Raw genomic sequence first — 17,753 nt, 5'->3', positions numbered from 1 at the left:
AGCCATTTTGTTTTAACAATTAGAACATACCTAGAATGGTTCAGATGCTATATCCCATTTGCTCATAAGACACTGGAAAATGTGTATCTCTCTGGAATCCTCAGAAATATAGTAACAACAGAGACATCTAAACAAATTTTAAAGTGTAATTTATCTCATCTGGGCTACCATATCTTCAAGTTATAACAGGTGGATTGACAAAGAAGAGCAATAAAGGAGAAGGCTAGAAAGTATATGGTATTAAGAAAATCTTGTTTTAGGGTAAAGGAAATAAGGAGGGAATCAATGGCAAGATAGTACCACATAACAGTAAATCTATATATCTATATCTATATCTATAGACTTCACAAAGAATCTATAGAGGTAAAGCTTAAATTTTTAAGAATATATTATTTCATAAAGAATTTCAAGGGAAGGATGAGAAGTGTGTAGAATCATTATCAGATGATGAACACTAGGAAAACAGAAAAAGAATTGATCAAAATATGGAATGGTTTACAGATGTTCAGTAAAAAAAAAGAATGTGCTCTTTATTAAATTATCTAGAAAAAAAGTAGCTAGATTAATACAGCTTCTGAAAAATTAAATTTGTTGAGGTTGTTTAACTTTTCAAATGATAACATTGTTATATAGTTTGTGTCTCATTAGATACTATATCCATTCACTTAATTTAAAAAATAGCTCTGTGATACAGTGTATGGCTATGGGGTTAATTTATTTACTTTAACAGATTTATATATTCTATTTTACAGTCTTGACAACATTATTACATATCACATGTAGATAAAAACTTCTCTTTTGTCTCTAAATCTAAATAAAACATGAGATTGTAATACTGTCTATTCCACAGCAATAAAAGTAACTGGCAACATTATATACTTTGCTGCTGTGTCAGAATAAACAGCATTTAAGTAAAATCTTACCTTGGGAAGCGACCAATCACGATAGCTACGGTACACACAACACCAAACAGCAGCCCCACGTTGGCAGCGAAACATATTGTAAATATATATGTACTGACCCATATGCCCTGAAAGAGAAATAGGAAACAGGAGATATGGGTCCTTTGGTATTCTCACCTTTCTTGTAATTGCTAAATTCCTCACAATCTTGTTCTACATTATTCCTGTGATAAGATCTCTCAGCAAAAATAAATTATTTAAGGAGTGGTAAATAGAAGCCCAAGAACACAGAAACAAATCCAGGCCCCACCAGAGTCCCAGTGGCAGAGGTTAAGGGAAAGGCAAAGGGAAAAGGTGTATTCTTTTATATATAGATGCTGCCAACCCTTAGTTCAATCCCCAACAAACATTCTATTTAAAATCTGTAAATGGTTGATGTGCTTGGTTCAAAAGCATGCTATATTTTCCAATTGTTTTTTCATTTAATGTAATAATACTACAAACAAACATTTGCAGATTTTTGGTCATTCCCAGCAATATTCTGTTTTCTAGGATTGCTATAAAAAGAACTAAGGTAGCTTATTACTGTTGACTCTTATCACATAAGACTCTTAAGCCTAATGTTAAAATGACTGATTCTAACAACATGACCAAAACCACTTTTAGATCAACCACTATAAAGATGGTTATAATTTTATTTGCAAGGGGTCACTTCTTATGAAATTGTGAAAGCTAAAAACTCAAGGCCAACTTATTTCTTGGGAATATTTCAAAAGATTGCAAGAAAATTCTCCTTTAGTTGGTACTTGAAGAGTATTGTAGTTTTGTCTACCACCTGAAATTACAATTTGCAACAAGATACTGTATTATATTGGCAATTCTAAGTTTATTGCTGGGAAAAATAGCTTTAAAAGCAAAATGATTTGTGAAATCCAGAAGTTATATTTTCTAAACAAAAAATTCTGCGTTTATCAAATAGTAGACCAACAAATTTTTCAAACTCTCTTTCTCCCCCCAAATTATCTGCATTACTTTGTAAATTCTAAGCTGAATTCTTTCTGTCCCAATAGCTGTATTATCACATTAAGACATTTTTAACAACATAAACCAATTCCATATGCTAATGAAAAAGAAATTTCTCTATAATCTGAAAACAGCACAGATTCTTGGAGGAGTATAGTTTGTTTTTTTCAGACAAGTTTGAAACAAATGTTTCTAAAAGGTATTTTTTACTCAAAATTTTTTACTTCTCCTAGGTCTGTATTATTTATCTACACTGAGCTTGAGTGGTTTTTAATGTTGAGCTACTTTCAAAAGCTAAGCACCTTGAAGCAAATGGACAGGTTTTTGTCTGTAAAATTCCCTTTTGATATAGAAGAAACAAGCATTCTGGAATAAAAAAGAAACTATATTTTAAGTGTTCTCATGTTAAGATCCATCACCTACAAATGTAATGCTATTAGAACTTATTATTACACCATCCTGTCATCTAATATGTTAAACACTGAGATGTTTTTCTTCTATTCAAGTGAATGAAGAGTCATTTGAATCTTCTATTTGTACACAGTGTGTTTTTCCCTTCCCAGTGTATTACACTCAGACTCGATCATGCACAAAATAAGGCTGCAAATTTTTGATCATTACTTCAACTTGCCATGATTGCTCTGTTTCTCTCTCATTCCCTAATGCTTACCGAGCCTGCCTGGGTGTGGAAGAATAAGACCTCACCAAAAGCTTTATAAGTCCTATTCCTCTTGGCCAACCTCCATGATTCAATATGGCATGGGGAACTGAGGATACTGGGCCCTGCCATTTAAAAAAATACAGAGCCTGGAGGCCATGATTAATCAGAGTGACCAAAACTGTTGGTACCATCTGGTTCTATTTTTAAAGCGTATTTACTCTCCCATATCATCATCTATTGTAAAGTAGGCTTATAATGCTTAGTTATTTCCCAGAGTTACATCTGTAACTGAAAAAAATATCAAATGGAAATTATTAACATAGACAAGTATACAGTTCCACTGCTTAAAATATGTCCCAACACTATTCTGTAACAATTCCTATTAAAGATCCAAATGCTGGATGTCACAGCTATAAGAAATAGGGTTCTTGAAACTCTATTTTTTTTTTTTTTGCACTATGCGTTCTTATTTGATCTCTTCCCTATTTGGCATTCACAGGCCCTAAACTTGTTAATAGATAACCCCAAAGTTGGCCTCAAGTAGGGAACACATAAACTCCTCCTTTTATAGAAAATATAACAGTGTAAAACACAGTTTATCAGCTACTTAATCACTTCACCTCTCTGCTCCATCTGTTATCCTATCTGTTTCGGTGACTGATCCATATTATTAAATTTCTGTAGGTCTGAATTCTGTTTCTACTGTTCAGTTACCCAAACTCAGTTCTAAGTCCAGGAGTAAGCCCTCCATTTTGGATCCCTACTTCCTCATTATCTTGAAGAGGGTTTTGATCTACAACTCAAAGTAGAATTCTTATTAAACTGTAAAAAATTCAAAGAAATAAAAATTTCTAATTTTTCATGTGATGACTACTTACATTTTTCTTAAACTTTCAACCTTCAAATTACTTCACACATACACACATCTTTGGTAACTTTGCTTCCATGATATTTCAGGTATATTCTATCTATTAAGTTATCTGGACATATTCTGTCGGCTGACTGATCTATCCACAAAACTCTGTGCAATATTATCACTACAAATGCTATGCCCAGATCATATCCCAATAACCCATGGTTTGTCACTGTTAAATTCCTTAGCAACTAGAGATACCTATCCACTTCAACTGTAGGAGGCCACTGTCAAGCTAAACACGTCATCACATGTAATTATCATGTACCTGCTATATCCATATCACCTTTCTCAACCGTTTTTTCCCAAACCATCCTGCCTACTTACTCCAGGTTTCCAACTATTACCTCTAGGTAGGAGATTACCAATTATGAGCCATTAAACCAGTTTCAAACAGTCTACCAAATTCCTTCAAACTCAGTGTGTCCAAATGCAAACTCATTAAATTCACCCCCCAAATCTGCCCTTCTTCCACTGTTCTCTTTCAGTTATAATACTAATATTCTTCAAGACACTACAATCAGAAACCTTGGAATAATATTTTACTATTTCTCCTGTTTCATATACTTGTTCAATCATTTCCAAGTCCTATCAATTATTAATAAAAAAATCTCAAATTATACCCTCTTCTCAATTCACTGATAATGTCCTAGTTCACACTTTGCTATTGTTCCCTTAAATGGTTCTAATGGCCTCCTACTTAACTATCTTCTTCTGTTATCAGCACTGTAAACCATTTGCCATACTGCTGCCAGAATAACCTTTCTAAGTATAGATTTGGAAAGCAGATTTAGATAGTATATTAAAATCATTTTTACTTTACATCCCTCTATTAGAATCCACCCAAAACAAAATAAAAAAGGAATATACGGAGAGGAAAATCCAGCTTTGATGAAACAAGAACATGGTTACAACTCCTAACTATAAAATATGATACAGAATTGCAAAATTTGTAAGATACCAAGAAGGACACTGGAAGCCAACAAATTTATCCTTGAAGTTTAATCAATTACAGATTTCTCCATGAATGTCACAATTTTTAAAATTCTATACAATAATCTTCTGATAAGAGCTTTAAGTTCTAGGGGAAATAATGGGCCACCAGAGAAGAAAGAAAGGTACCCATATGTTACCTATTTGATACCATATAAAGGACATGAAATGCCATTTGTATCATTTACAACCTAGCTTCTTAACCAAAGGAGACTGACAGAGATAAAGCAAGGTGAAAAAGGTAGAGGAGGCAGCCAGTATCAGATTATCCAGGAGCCTATGATTTGTGAGGCTTTATTTCAACTAAGGACAAATCTTCTGATGACATACTTAAATCAGTCATGGGATGCTCCACCTCACTTCCTACCTCCTGCCCTCCCCACATTATTTTTCAGCAAATAGCTATGTCCACTAGAAATGCATCATAATTATAAAGGAATAATGAAGGAACCTATTTACAAAAATGGGAAAAAGAAATAAAGTTATCAAATAGAGACAGAGGATAGGTTTAGAAATGTAAGAGGCGATATAATCTCAGGGGTAAAAAAAAAAACCTCAAAAATAGATATGAAGAGTCAAAGAAGAAAAATAGGAAAGAAATTGGATGGAAACAAAAACATTACAGAGATAAAAGCCATATTCAAATTTACAAAATGGGTAATCACAACTAGAAATACATAATCATAGATACAGTGCATAGTCCAGAGAAACCATATGCACACACACACACACACACACAAGTGCACACCCCAAAATAATCATGGGAAAATGTACAGATTTTAAGAAACAAAAAGTAAATTAAAAATACATAATTCAGGGGCTTCCTAGGTGGCGCAGTGGCTGAGAATCCGCCTGCCAATGCAGGGGACACGGGTTCGATCCCTGCTCCAGGAGGATCCCACATGCCGCGGAGCAACTGGGCCCGTGCGCCACAACTATTGAGCCTGCGCTTTAGAGCCCGTGAGCCACAACTATTGAGCCCATGTGCTGCAGCTACTGAAGCCCACGTGCCTAGAGCCCAAGCTCCGCAACAAGAGAAGTCACGGCAACGGGGAGCCTGCACACTGCAACGAAGAGTAGCCCCCACTCACCACAACTAAAAAGAAAGCCCACGCACAGCAAAAAAAGACCCAACACAGACAATAAAATAATAAATAAATAAATAAAATAAATTTTAAAAATACATAATTAAGAGAACAGAACATACATATTTGAAAAAATATTCAAGGACATATTAGAAGAAAAATTTTGTATATAATTTTCGATTCCAAGATCACAAGGATATGTCATGCTCTTAGAAATTTGTTACTGACTGTTCCACCACAAGTAATATTCAGATAATACTACCAAACTTTATGAGCAAGAAACTTATTGAAGAATCCATTTAGAAAAACAAACTCACATTAAATAACAAAAAATTAAGTTGACCTGTGAATTCTCTGCCTTACTCCCCAATGTCTAAAGATAATTCAAGTTTAAAAAGCCTGGGGGAAAGAATTTTAGACTCAGCCAAAAACTTCCTTCTAGTATAAAAAGAAAATATATTTTAACCATGCAGTACCTTTGGGAATATAAAACTCATGATTCCTTCTTGGAAAACTGCTTGGTGATAACATATAGAATACAACCAGAGGAACTGAAATAAATAACTCAGGAATACTAACCTGTAATTTTTTAAAAACTAAAGGTAATCAGCAAATGCATTTTCTTCTGTATTCTATAACTTAATGAATGACATCATCTTCCTCCAGTGATGTTCCCAACTGATAACTTACAAACCATTCTAGACTGATGCACTTTATATGATGAATTGGTGATGAGGGGTAATGAAATCTCTTCAGTATTTTTCAACTCTATTCCTTCCTCTTGAATCTCAAGTCTTAGTTGTGGTCCAGGCCTTTCTCATTTATTTGCCTGAATTACTAAAGGAGTGCTTTTAATTGTTACCTACTTCATCAATTCAATCAATCTTCCTCAAATTATTCAAATGACCTTTCTAAAACACAAATCTTATTCCTATTTCTCCTTTCAGTGATACTTCACTGCCATCTTCGCAGGACATGAGCAGCCTCTCCCAGTCCAACTCTTTCTTAACTTTTCCAATCCTATCTGTTACTACTTCCAATTTCACACTATGTGTTCTACTCAACATTTCCTGGAAAAAGCCTTCCCTGACATCTCTCCTCTTCCATCATGGTAATACGCTTCCCCTTACATGGTTAATGAGTTCCTTAGAAATACTTTTATCATGGGTTTATCAATAGCTTGTTAAATATGTTTGTATTTTCTTATTTTTCTATTTCTGTGTAACACCTCACATATATCACCTTAAAAGAGTCATGATCCTCTGTTAGCTGGTTAATTTTGTCATCTTGAACTTCCTACAATATACTGTTCCTTCAAGTCTCAGTTCAAAGTTCAGCTATGCTGTAAGTCTTCTGTATTAACCCAGTCCAAATTAAATGCTCCAGCCTCTATTTCTCTCCAGTGCTAAGTTTTTACTTTTGCTTCCAGGTTATATTGTATCATGCCTCGTATAATAAGTTACTGTTTCTTTGCCTGCATCCTGCACAAATATTAGTGTCTGAAGAGAATAACTACTTCTTTATTCATCTGTGCATTCTACATGGCACTCATTATTGTACCTTAGTAGAAGCTCAGTAATTTTGAGACTCAAGAGGAGTATTATTAAAGTACGTGCCGGCATAAATAATCCCCCAAAGTCTCCCAAAGCAAAGGATTTGAAGGAGATAATTGCATTTCAATATGGTGAATGCCATAATAGAGCTAAACAGAGGCTAGTCATGAAATAGCTCACCCATATAGGAAAGGGAGAGAATTCTGGATGTTCTTGCATAGACACATTTCTCTAGAACAAGTATATTAAACATTTATGTTAGTAGAATCCATATTTTATCATTGTTCAGTATAATTTAATCTGTTCCTAAAAATATCTTATTAATATAATGCTCCTCTCAACGTAACACATTTAAAGAACAATTCATGAGACTGTATTTAGAATGAACATGGTCACTATTAACATGTTTACCCTATATTGATGCAGCATACATTTCTTAGCAATTAATACTGGCTTTTCATATATGTTATAAATAGTCATATTTCTAATAGCTATTCCTTGATGGACTTCACTTCCAGAATCAATTCATAATGGAAATTGGGAATTCCAAAGCCACTCAAGTTAGCTAGCATTTCTTTAAAAGTTCTTAAACAACACATCAATCAAAATCTGACAAAAGTCCATTTCTGTTTCTTATAAAGACATTTTACATTTTAATGTTTTTATTAAGAATTTAAAACATGATAGTTTATAAAATGTAAGTCTCAAATGGATAAAACTATTTTCTACAAATGGAACTATTAAAACTTATTTTGTAACATGTGTTTAAGCCAAAGATAGTAATTTTAGGTCAAATTTCTACTTACCCAATCAATTTTATCCACATTCCAGTATTTTTTTAAATCCCGAAACTGTATTAGCATTCCCTTCAGTCCCACAACAATAATACTTGCAAGAACACACTACAAATAAGAAATAAGTTGATGAAGATACAAGATAAAGATTTTAATCTAACTTTAAAACAATCAGGGTATTTGTTTTTGAAGTACTTACTAGAGAAAACCAATAACCATTTAGAAGACTAAAGTAATATTCATTTTGTTTAGAACTAACCTATTATTGTACTTTGGGAATATAATATCAGTTCTAGAAAATCACAGGGTAAATGTTATGCCATTCTAAAAAAAAAGAGCAAAGAAAAAGAAAAGTAGTGAATTGTAAGGCTGAATGTTATAAGGCTGTCCTCTTAACTTGATAATAATTATTCACTGCCATTTGTTTGAAATCCGTTTGTTGTTAAAATTAAATATTTATACCATGTATTTCCTTATAATAGTCTTGAGTATCAATTATCTGGCTTCACCTGAAAATATTTATGACTCTCTCAAAAAGTAAACTTGATTTTTGTGGGGGGGAATGAATTGGGAGATTGGGATTGCCATATATACACTACTAATAAGAAAAAAAATATCAAATTGTACACTTTAAATATATGCAGTTAATTGTATATCAATTGTATCTCAATAAAAGTTCTTAAAGGAAAAAGAAAAAAAAAGTGAACTTGATTTTTGGAAAATCCTCTCATGAAAATGACTTATTACATGAATGAAGAATTAGAACAAGAAAGGACTGACACTGTCTCTGGATCTCTGAAGACCAGGATCTTACTTGTATCACTTTAGTGCCCCAGGCTTGTGAAAAGCAAGGTAAACACGTGTACTAATATTCTGAGTCACTTTGCATAAACGTGTACCAAGGGTGGCAAGATATATTTTATTCCCTATTCTCTTGCCCAGCATGCATTTTCTAAGAGTCCAAATTTTGTAAAATTCTTCCAATTCTTATAACAGACTTCCCTGGTGGTCCACTGGTTAAGACTCTGTGCCTCCCCTGCAGGGTGTGCAGGGTTCAATCCCTGGCCAGGGAATTAAGATACCCCGATGCCGCGCAACACAGCAAAAAAAAAAAAAAATAGGAGTCACATGTACTTCTTATAACAGAGATTGCCTAGTTTCACCTTCCAAATGAATACAGAATAAATCTAATTCCATTATGCCATTTTTATTCAAAAGCCTAATTCTTAATTAGAAAACAGCCATGGTACCCTCTCATACTTTCCCCACCAAATGTGGGCTCTTTACACCTTTCCCCCATTCAGGCATTACTTATGTCACATAAGTTTTTAGATTTAGGATCCTTGAGGTTGTTCTTCAAAGAAATTTTTAAAATACAATGATTCTCATTAAAAGTAAATTTAAAAAGTAAATAATAAAAAGCATGACTTACCATGGGCAGCCAGTAAAGCAAAGGTCCTATTGCATAGATGACTATCAGGATGAAAATGCAAGATATCAGACAAGCCACCTGTAAAATGCAAGACAGACCAGAAGAAAAAAGCTTTAGACTTTCTTATTATTCCAAAGTTATAGGGGAAAAAAGATAATTCTTAGTCCTTCTCGATAAGAAGAAACAAAATGTTGGTACATGATTGTTAAATTATATAGACTGTCATTATCTATAGTTTGTAGCTGAAGGAACCCAAATGTGACAGCTGACAAACTGGTGCAATCAAATTAATTCAGCAATGAGAAAAGCAATTCTACACAAAGAAACAGGACACTATCAAATTTTACCACACATCACAGCACGACTTTTTGTTTGTTTGTTTAATAGTGAAAATGACATTTCAATTAAAAGTTCTTTAGTCTTTAGTTGTTCAGCCTGGCCCCCCGTCTCATTTCCTATTTGTTTGGGTAATAACTGAATATGCAGCTCAGGGTTTTTCTGTGCTAATGACAAATTTCCACGGAAGCCTTTATTCTCTTCTTTGGGGTCCTTTGTTAGTATGAAATAGCTACATGGGATTATGGCAGCAGTCTCTGCAGTGAAATAGACTTAATTTTATTAATCCTGAAAAGTCAATAGTATTGTGTTCTAACCAACTCACCTGGCTGACAAAAGGCAATTCAAAACAGTTCACTCCTAGCCATGCTCCACTTGATGGAGAACAAATTTCACATAAGCAAGTAATCATCTCAATAGAAACATTTAGCCAAACTGTTGGCCTAACGAGAAAAGAGGGCTTTCAAAGAATCAAAAAAATACCTAAAATATCATTGTGGAGAAATCCAAAGAAATAAAAACCTATTAGAGTGGCTAAAAATAAATATATTAAAAATAATCAATAGCAAGGGCCAGCAAGGACTCAGAGCAACTAGAGTTCTCAGACACTGCTAGTGGGAATTCAGTATGGTACAACCACTTCAAAAACAATTTGGCAGTTTCTTCTGAAGTTATGTATGACCCAGAACTACCTAAGAGAAATGAAAACATATGCCTACAAAAATATTTACATTTAAATATTTATAGCAGTTTTATTCATAAACATCAAAAACTGTAAATAACTAAACTGTCCACGAATTGGTGAATAGATAAGTTTTGGCACATCCATACAATAGAATACTACTCAAAAATAAGAAAGAACAGATTATTGATACATGCAAAAACATGGATGAAACTCAAAACCATAAAACTAAGTGAAAGAAGCTAGATACAAGTTCCTTCCATATTTAGTGGAACTCATCTACAGCACCCCCCATCATATAAAGGGGGAAAAAGTCCTTCTGTAGGAAATGTCATTAGGGAACTAAGTATTGTGCATAAAAGAAGTTATAGTACACCAAACTGTCACTAAACCGACCATTTGGGAGTAACTGGTGATTTACATGATAAGAATTTTTAAATAACAAAATATTATGCCTGTCATTCCACTAGACTGGAGAGAGCTAGTTGGAGGCAGATTACACGATTCATGGAGAGAGCTAGTTGGAGGCAGATTACACGATTCATTCAGATACCCTTTTTTTTTTTTTTGGCACACGGGCTTAGTTGCTCCACGGCATGTGGGATCTTCCTGGGGCTGGGATCGAACCCGTGACCTCTGCATTGGCAGGCGGATTCTTAACCACTGCACCACCTAGGAAGCCCAGATACCCTTGTTAAGTGACTCAGTATATCCATGTTTATGTGGAAAGAAAAAGACACCAACTGCTAAGGTGCACTTCATGTCAAAAGAAAATGGCATGTATTGTCATTGTGAGACTCTCTACTCATACACTGACGATGTACCTGACAATAAAAACTCTTAATCTTAGTTGCAGCTATGAATTTGGGACAGCTAGAGTCTAAACTCCTTTGAAGGATCTGGGAGACAAAAAGGCAAAGTGACTTTCCCAAAGTCATGAAGCTACAGAGTTAGAATATGAACTGAATTGGATCCATAAAGCCAAATATATTTTAAGGTTCTAGATACCTTACATACATAAAACTGTTAGAGAAATTACAACCTAACTAAATAATTCTATTTAAAAAGAGTAAACTACAACTAATTATGGGATTTTCTCTAAAGAATATTTAACTTGGCTTTTATTTACGTGGCTCTTTGCATGTACATTAACAACAGAGTGCTCACTGAACTACAACTTCAGTCTTACTGTTAAAATAAGTCAAGAGTTAAATGGATCTTATTTGCAAAGGGTAACAAACAATGGGTGGAAAAGACTGTTTACCTTAGATGCTAAATCATTTAATGAAATACACTATATAAGCAAATAGCTTATGTCAGCTCCCTTAATGCACTTACCTCATCATTGTTGATGTCCCAGGTCAAAAGATAAGTGCATCTAATTAGATAAGAAATCTCTATCAGTTCTGCCTAGGGTATCTACTCCTCAGGCACAGAAATCAATAATATAATAGTTTCTACCCTCAAAACTCTCAAAATACTGACATTCTTTGTCTCCATAAATAAGAGACCCAGATATTAAAGTCTGAATTTGGAAAAAGTCTTTGAAAGCATTCAGTCCAAGCTATCATTCCATTTATGACCAACTCAGTAACTATACAAAGAGGCTAAGCTAAGACGACATATTTACAGTGCTACAACAGACTTCACCGACTTCAGGTTTCTGTAATAACCCAGTTACACTATATTTTCAAGTATTACACAAATTCTGAATATCTATAACTTTGTATGTGAAGTGCTAATATCTTACCTATCTCTGACTTAGAAAAAAAATTTAAAGGCAAGTTACAATCAGAAGAGAGATAAATTTGCTTCCTTTTTTTAAACTCAGAAAACAAACAAAGCTAAGTGCCCCCTTAATAAATTTCAGGTTAGTTTACTAGTAGAGAAAACTGTTCACACCTTTAATTAACCATAGGACAAACATTTTCTAGGTACTTTACTTTTCTTTAACTCTTTCCATTTCATACTAACTAAATGTGCAAAGATAATTTTTTATTCTAAAGTCATAACTACTCATATTTAAGTTAATTCTGAATACATGATAATGAAATAACCTATATTCTCTTCTTGTTACATTCTCAAACAAATATTATCTGTGTTATAGGTTACTTACAAAGATGACTATGCAAGCATCAGTGTTACCCATACCTATAGATAAGGCTGGAGTGAGAATGAGATGCCAGCCATTTCCTTCCTAAGTAGTTGTCAAAGAATGCAAAGAAGGTCAAGCACTCATTACCTGCACAGCTTTGTGGAAAGTAGTGGAATAGTGACAGAGATAAGAAAGGGAAGAAAGAGAAAAAGAGGGAGAGGATACTGGGTAACTAGGCTAGATTAAGAAGGATTTAAAAGAAGTTGGAAGTAATAAACCAAATTCTGCAAGAATAAAGGAATATAGTTTGGCAAATTAGAACCCAGAGGCAATTTCAGTGTCACAGAAGAACATGGCAGCTGTCATTTTCAGCTGTGGCTGAGCTTGGCCTGCAGCAGATGCTATCTCTCATCCTTCACGGTTTGGTTGTGCCTCCCAAACTGCTTGAAGAGCACAAGTATAGCTACTCTGTTGGAAGCAAAAAGAAACACACAGGGGGAGGGTGGGAGGGTTACAGTGCCTTCCTCCCATAATTAACATTCATTAAAGGCAAGGACAGAAGAAAGGCCCACAACACTCATTTGTGCTATATGTCTAGGTACCACCAAGACTTTCTTATTCCTAGACACCCATGCTCTGCATGTCACATCTAAAGATAAGCACTGTAAAAAAGTTCCGACATGGAGGATAGAAACGTCTTTGGGCCTTTGACCATGGCACTTGGTATTCAATAATTCGTATCTTTTGGGATGGCCGTGGTGGCGCAGTGGTTAAGAATCCGCCTACCAGTGCAGAGGACATGGGTTCTATCCCTGCTCCAGAAAGATCCCACATGCCACAGAGCAGCTAAGCTTGTGTGCCACAACTGCTTAGCCCACGCACTACAACTACTGAAGCTTGCATGCCTAGATCCTGTGCTCTGCAACAAGAGAAGTCACCCAGAAGTCCTCACACTGCAATAAAGACCCAACTCGCCACAACTAGAGAAAGCCTGTGCACAGCAATGAAGCCCTAACGCAGACAAAAAATAAACCTCTAAAAAAAAAAATTAGTATCTTTTGTTACTTCAATATAAACATCTTAATTTTTATTATTTATTTATTTATTGGCTACATTGGGTCTTCATTGCTGCACATGGGCTTTCTCCAGTTGTGGTGAGTGGGGGCTACTCTTCATTGTGGTGTGTGGGCTTCTCATTGTGGTGGCTTCTCTTGTTGCGGAGCATGAGCTTTAGGCACGTGGGCTTCAGTAGTTGTGGCACAAGGGCTCAATAGTTGTGGCTCATGGGCTCTAGAGTACAGGCTCAGTAGTTGTGGTGCATGGGCTTAGTTACTCCATGGCATGTGGAATCTTCCTGGAGCAGGGCTCAAACCCATGTCCGCTGCATTGGAAGGTGGATTCTTAACCACTGCACCACCTAGGAAGTCCTAAACATTTTAATTTGACTTTCTAAAGCATTGAAAGTCTTTACAATCAACTCACTTGTATGTAAATGGCCCCAAATGTGCTGTCTAATATAGCCACATGTGACCCTTGAGCATTTGAAACGTAGCTGCTGGGTATTAAGAGATGGTGTAAATGTAAAATACACACCAGATTTTGAAGCCTTATAAAAAAGAATATAAAATACATCATTAATAGTTCTTACACAGATTACTTCTTGGAATAATATTTTGACTATATTGAGTAAATTAAAATATAGTTTTAAAACTAATATTACCAGTTCCATTCTACTTTTTAAAATATAACTACTAGAAAATTTCATTTACCTATATGACTCATATTGTGTTTCTATTAAATAGTACTTCTCTAAGGTCTATGATCCTAAGCCTGATTTCAAATAGTATTTTCCTAACTTCAAATGTTCTATATTAAGTTATAGTAAAAGCTCTTGCCTGGCTTGACATATTCCTTTTTATATTGTAACAGGGAAGAACAAAATCTGACTCCATGTTGGACCTGTTTCTTTTACTTTAACCTTTGCTCTCTGTTGCTTTTTGTTACTACAAGCACTAAAAGGAAGTTGTCTATAGCTATTGACATACATAATGGCCTCCCACTGGGAATCTTGCCCCTCTGCCTAAACGTTAAACTAAAGTGCCTTTGTTTAGCTCACAGGGAAACATTCTGACCCTGCCTACCTGTGAGTGGCTACAAGAAAGAAGAAATTAACAAATCGCCTCCCCGAGGCTGGCCAGACCAGAAGATATTTTTCAAGACTTACGGCCTTTTTACTTTACTTCCTCACCTCCTCATCCTCTCTGTTCGTAAAATAAACTAGCATCCAGACCCCAATAAGATGGTACTCCAGGACGTTAGTCCACCATCTTCTTGGATGCCTGGCTTTCTTTTTTTTTTTTTTTTTTGGCACACGAGCTTAGTTGCTCCGCGGCATGTGGGATCTTCCTGGAGCTGGGATCGAATCCGTGACCTCTGCATTGCCAGGTGGATTCTTAACCACTGCGCCACCTAGGAAGCCCCTGGCTTTCTGAATAAAGTCATACTCCTTGCCTCAACACCTTGTCTCCCGATTTATTGTCCTGTTGTATGGTGAGAAGAGTGAGCTTGGACTTGGTAACCATATCAGCAAAATTGACTAGTTTAATAATTATCAGATACTTTCATTTTTCCTTCATTATTTCCATACATAGTTATGGAACATCTACTACGTGCTAAGTCTTGGGCTGGACACTGAGGATATGGTGAACCAAAGCAGACATGGGCTCCCTAGGAGCTGAAGTCAAGAGCAGAAGGCAGATCAATCACATAGTCACACTGATGAACACTTAATGTCCAACAGAGCTAAGGTCTCTGAAGAAAAGAACACAGTTGACCCTGAAGTATCAGTGACATCTGAAGGATGGGAGGAGTTAACTTAGAGGGGAAGAGGAGGCAGTCACAGAGACAAAAGGAAGACACTGGAGCCCACGAGAAAGGAGGAGCTGTGACTGGAGAGCTGAGAGTGAGGTGTTCAAGAGTCCAAGATGAGGCTGTAGGGGGAAGCACTCAGTTTTGGTAACATAAACATCTAAATTCTAAGACCTATGCAAAACCTTTTATGGGCTCTAGGAAGAAGTAACAAGATCATATTTGCATTTTAAAGGATATCTTTCTACAGAAATACTACCAGTGTTTCTGAATAAGAAAGAGTCAGTTGGTGAAATAATTGACAAATACAAGGTGGTTCCCGCTGCTGCTTTGATTGGCTATTATTAGCCTAAAAATTGAAGGGTTTTAATTCTTCTAGATTAACTTACTGGGTATAAGTCTAGTACCTAAGAGAGACAGTGCTATTTAAGGGATTGCTTTGTGAAGTCGTTATCACAAAGAAAACTGGTTTCACAAATAGCCTATTTAGAACAAAAGTTTTAAGACTTGCCTTGCCCAATGCCTTCTTCAAATCATGTCTGTTATCCCTACATAAGCTTAATAGTTGTAATGCCAAAATGACTACCATGGGAAAGCATCCTTGATTTGGGTAAGCACATTAAATCAAATTCCTTCTCTGTGCAATTTAATGGGAATTGTTGAGCAGATTAGTGACAGTCTCAACAAGCAGAACAGCATGAAAATATTGTGCTGCCAAGCTTTGTTTCACTGAACTAGTCTATTGTTAGGTACCTTTCATTTCTTCTGAAGTCTGATAAATAGAATAGCATGCAGAAATGATGAGAGGAAATCTAACACACTCATCCTTCTAAGAAACTAGGTGGAAACTACTATAGAATCCTAGAATTTTATAGATAGAAGAGTCTTCCCTTACAGTCCTCAGAGTAAGGAATGATACTTGAGTACACTATGTATTAAACATTCAAATGTAGATTACAAACATTTGAGAGTTTACAAAAATGTTTATGCCAATACACATGATGAACTTATGCTTTAAATCAAGAATTGTGTAAAAATCAATCAAATTGTCATGTAAAACAATGTTGAATGAGAATTATACATCTTTGCTGATAAGTTGTGGCAATAATATGTCAAATTATTATAGATTCAGAATTTGTTGCTGCTTCCCCTCTGCTCCATGGTACATTCATCGATAATTTTATTAGTTAGTTTTATGCTATATTTTAATGTTCATTTACTCATCCTTCTCTTGCCACTTGCCCCCAAGGTCAAGAAACATATCCTTTTCAGATTTACTCCTCTACAAGCCCCCAAAAAGGACTAAATACAAGGTAAAGTCCCAATAAATATTTAAATTATCACATAAAATGTTTTATGAATTCTCATTCAACTCCAATTTAAAATAAATGTGAATTGTTTTAATAATGGTTAGCTGTTAATTTATTAAATTAACATATACATGAATTTACTTGTGTAGAACAGTGGTTAAGAATGCAAGATTTGGAGTGGATCTCTCTGGGTTCAAATCCCAGCTCTGCCACTTACTAGCTCTGTGACTTGGGTAAGTTAGTTTAACCCTATTTTCCTCAATTTTGTCACGTGGAAACCTAGCATAATAATTACACCTCCTTCACAGAGTTGCCTAAAAGATTAAATGAGTTCATTTATATAAAAAGTATGACATGCAATGCGTGGCATATAACTAACTCAATATATGCTTCCACCAACACTAACCAAAATGTGCACAGACGTATTATTCATTCACATACTTGTACATCTCTATAGAGAGGAATGTCAGTATCAAGGAGGATATTGCATACAGTAGTTTTCATTTTATTTAAAGGAAGTGAACAAAAATTTTTAAATTTCAAATTGACTGGTTAGATTAGCAAAAAGTACAATCAGAGATACCACTAGAGGGAGCCTTTGTTCAAAGTCTGACAACAATAAAGCTGCCATTAGTACAGGATTTTTTTTTCTGTTCATTAAATCATTCAGCTTCTCAAGGATCATTCATTCCTAAGAAAGAGAAGAGAAGAACTTCCTTGATACTAATTTTAAGAAATTGAAGAAGTAAAAATATTCTCAGGATTTTAGAGAGAAGCTCACTCTTCCCACTTTCCAAGAAGGAGAGTAAAGGCCCATCAGTTCTTTTGTCCCTGCTGAACAATAAAGTTACCTGTGTCTTTGCTCCCGTGCTATATAGACCAGCGGTTCTCCCCATGGCAGCAGCACTTGGTATGCAGAAGAAAAATGAAGGAATCACATTGCTAAGACCATGGGCCAAAAATTCCTACAGGAATGATAATAGGAGAATGTGTCATTTCTTAATCACAATCAACTTTCAGAGACCACAGGTAAAACTTGTCATAGAATGAGACTTATTTTGTATTCTATTTCTGTTCTCTCCACTGGTTGTAATTTAATCATTATT

At 35.2% G+C, this 17,753-nt stretch overlaps 1 protein-coding gene across 1 annotated transcript in view; it reads right to left on the bottom strand.

The window, feature by feature from the left end:
* SLC26A7 (solute carrier family 26 member 7) overlaps positions 1 to 17,753 on the bottom strand; it is a 308,511-nt gene that overhangs the window by 26,896 nt on the left and 263,862 nt on the right. Inside the window, exons 10-13 of the mRNA XM_057734289.1 lie at positions 17,499 to 17,612; positions 9,357 to 9,434; positions 7,937 to 8,032; positions 924 to 1,030 (exon numbers count right to left, since the gene is read on the bottom strand). Of these exons, the coding sequence (XP_057590272.1) occupies positions 924 to 1,030; positions 7,937 to 8,032; positions 9,357 to 9,434; positions 17,499 to 17,612 (395 nt within the window). The remainder of the gene's footprint in view (positions 1 to 923; positions 1,031 to 7,936; positions 8,033 to 9,356; positions 9,435 to 17,498; positions 17,613 to 17,753) is intronic.

This window comes from Hippopotamus amphibius, chromosome 5 (assembly GCF_030028045.1).
Source record: "Hippopotamus amphibius kiboko isolate mHipAmp2 chromosome 5, mHipAmp2.hap2, whole genome shotgun sequence".
Taxonomy (NCBI): Eukaryota; Metazoa; Chordata; class Mammalia; order Artiodactyla; family Hippopotamidae; genus Hippopotamus; species Hippopotamus amphibius.
The sequence above is the reverse complement of the archived record's forward strand: the minus strand, read 5'-3'. Positions and strand labels throughout refer to the sequence as shown.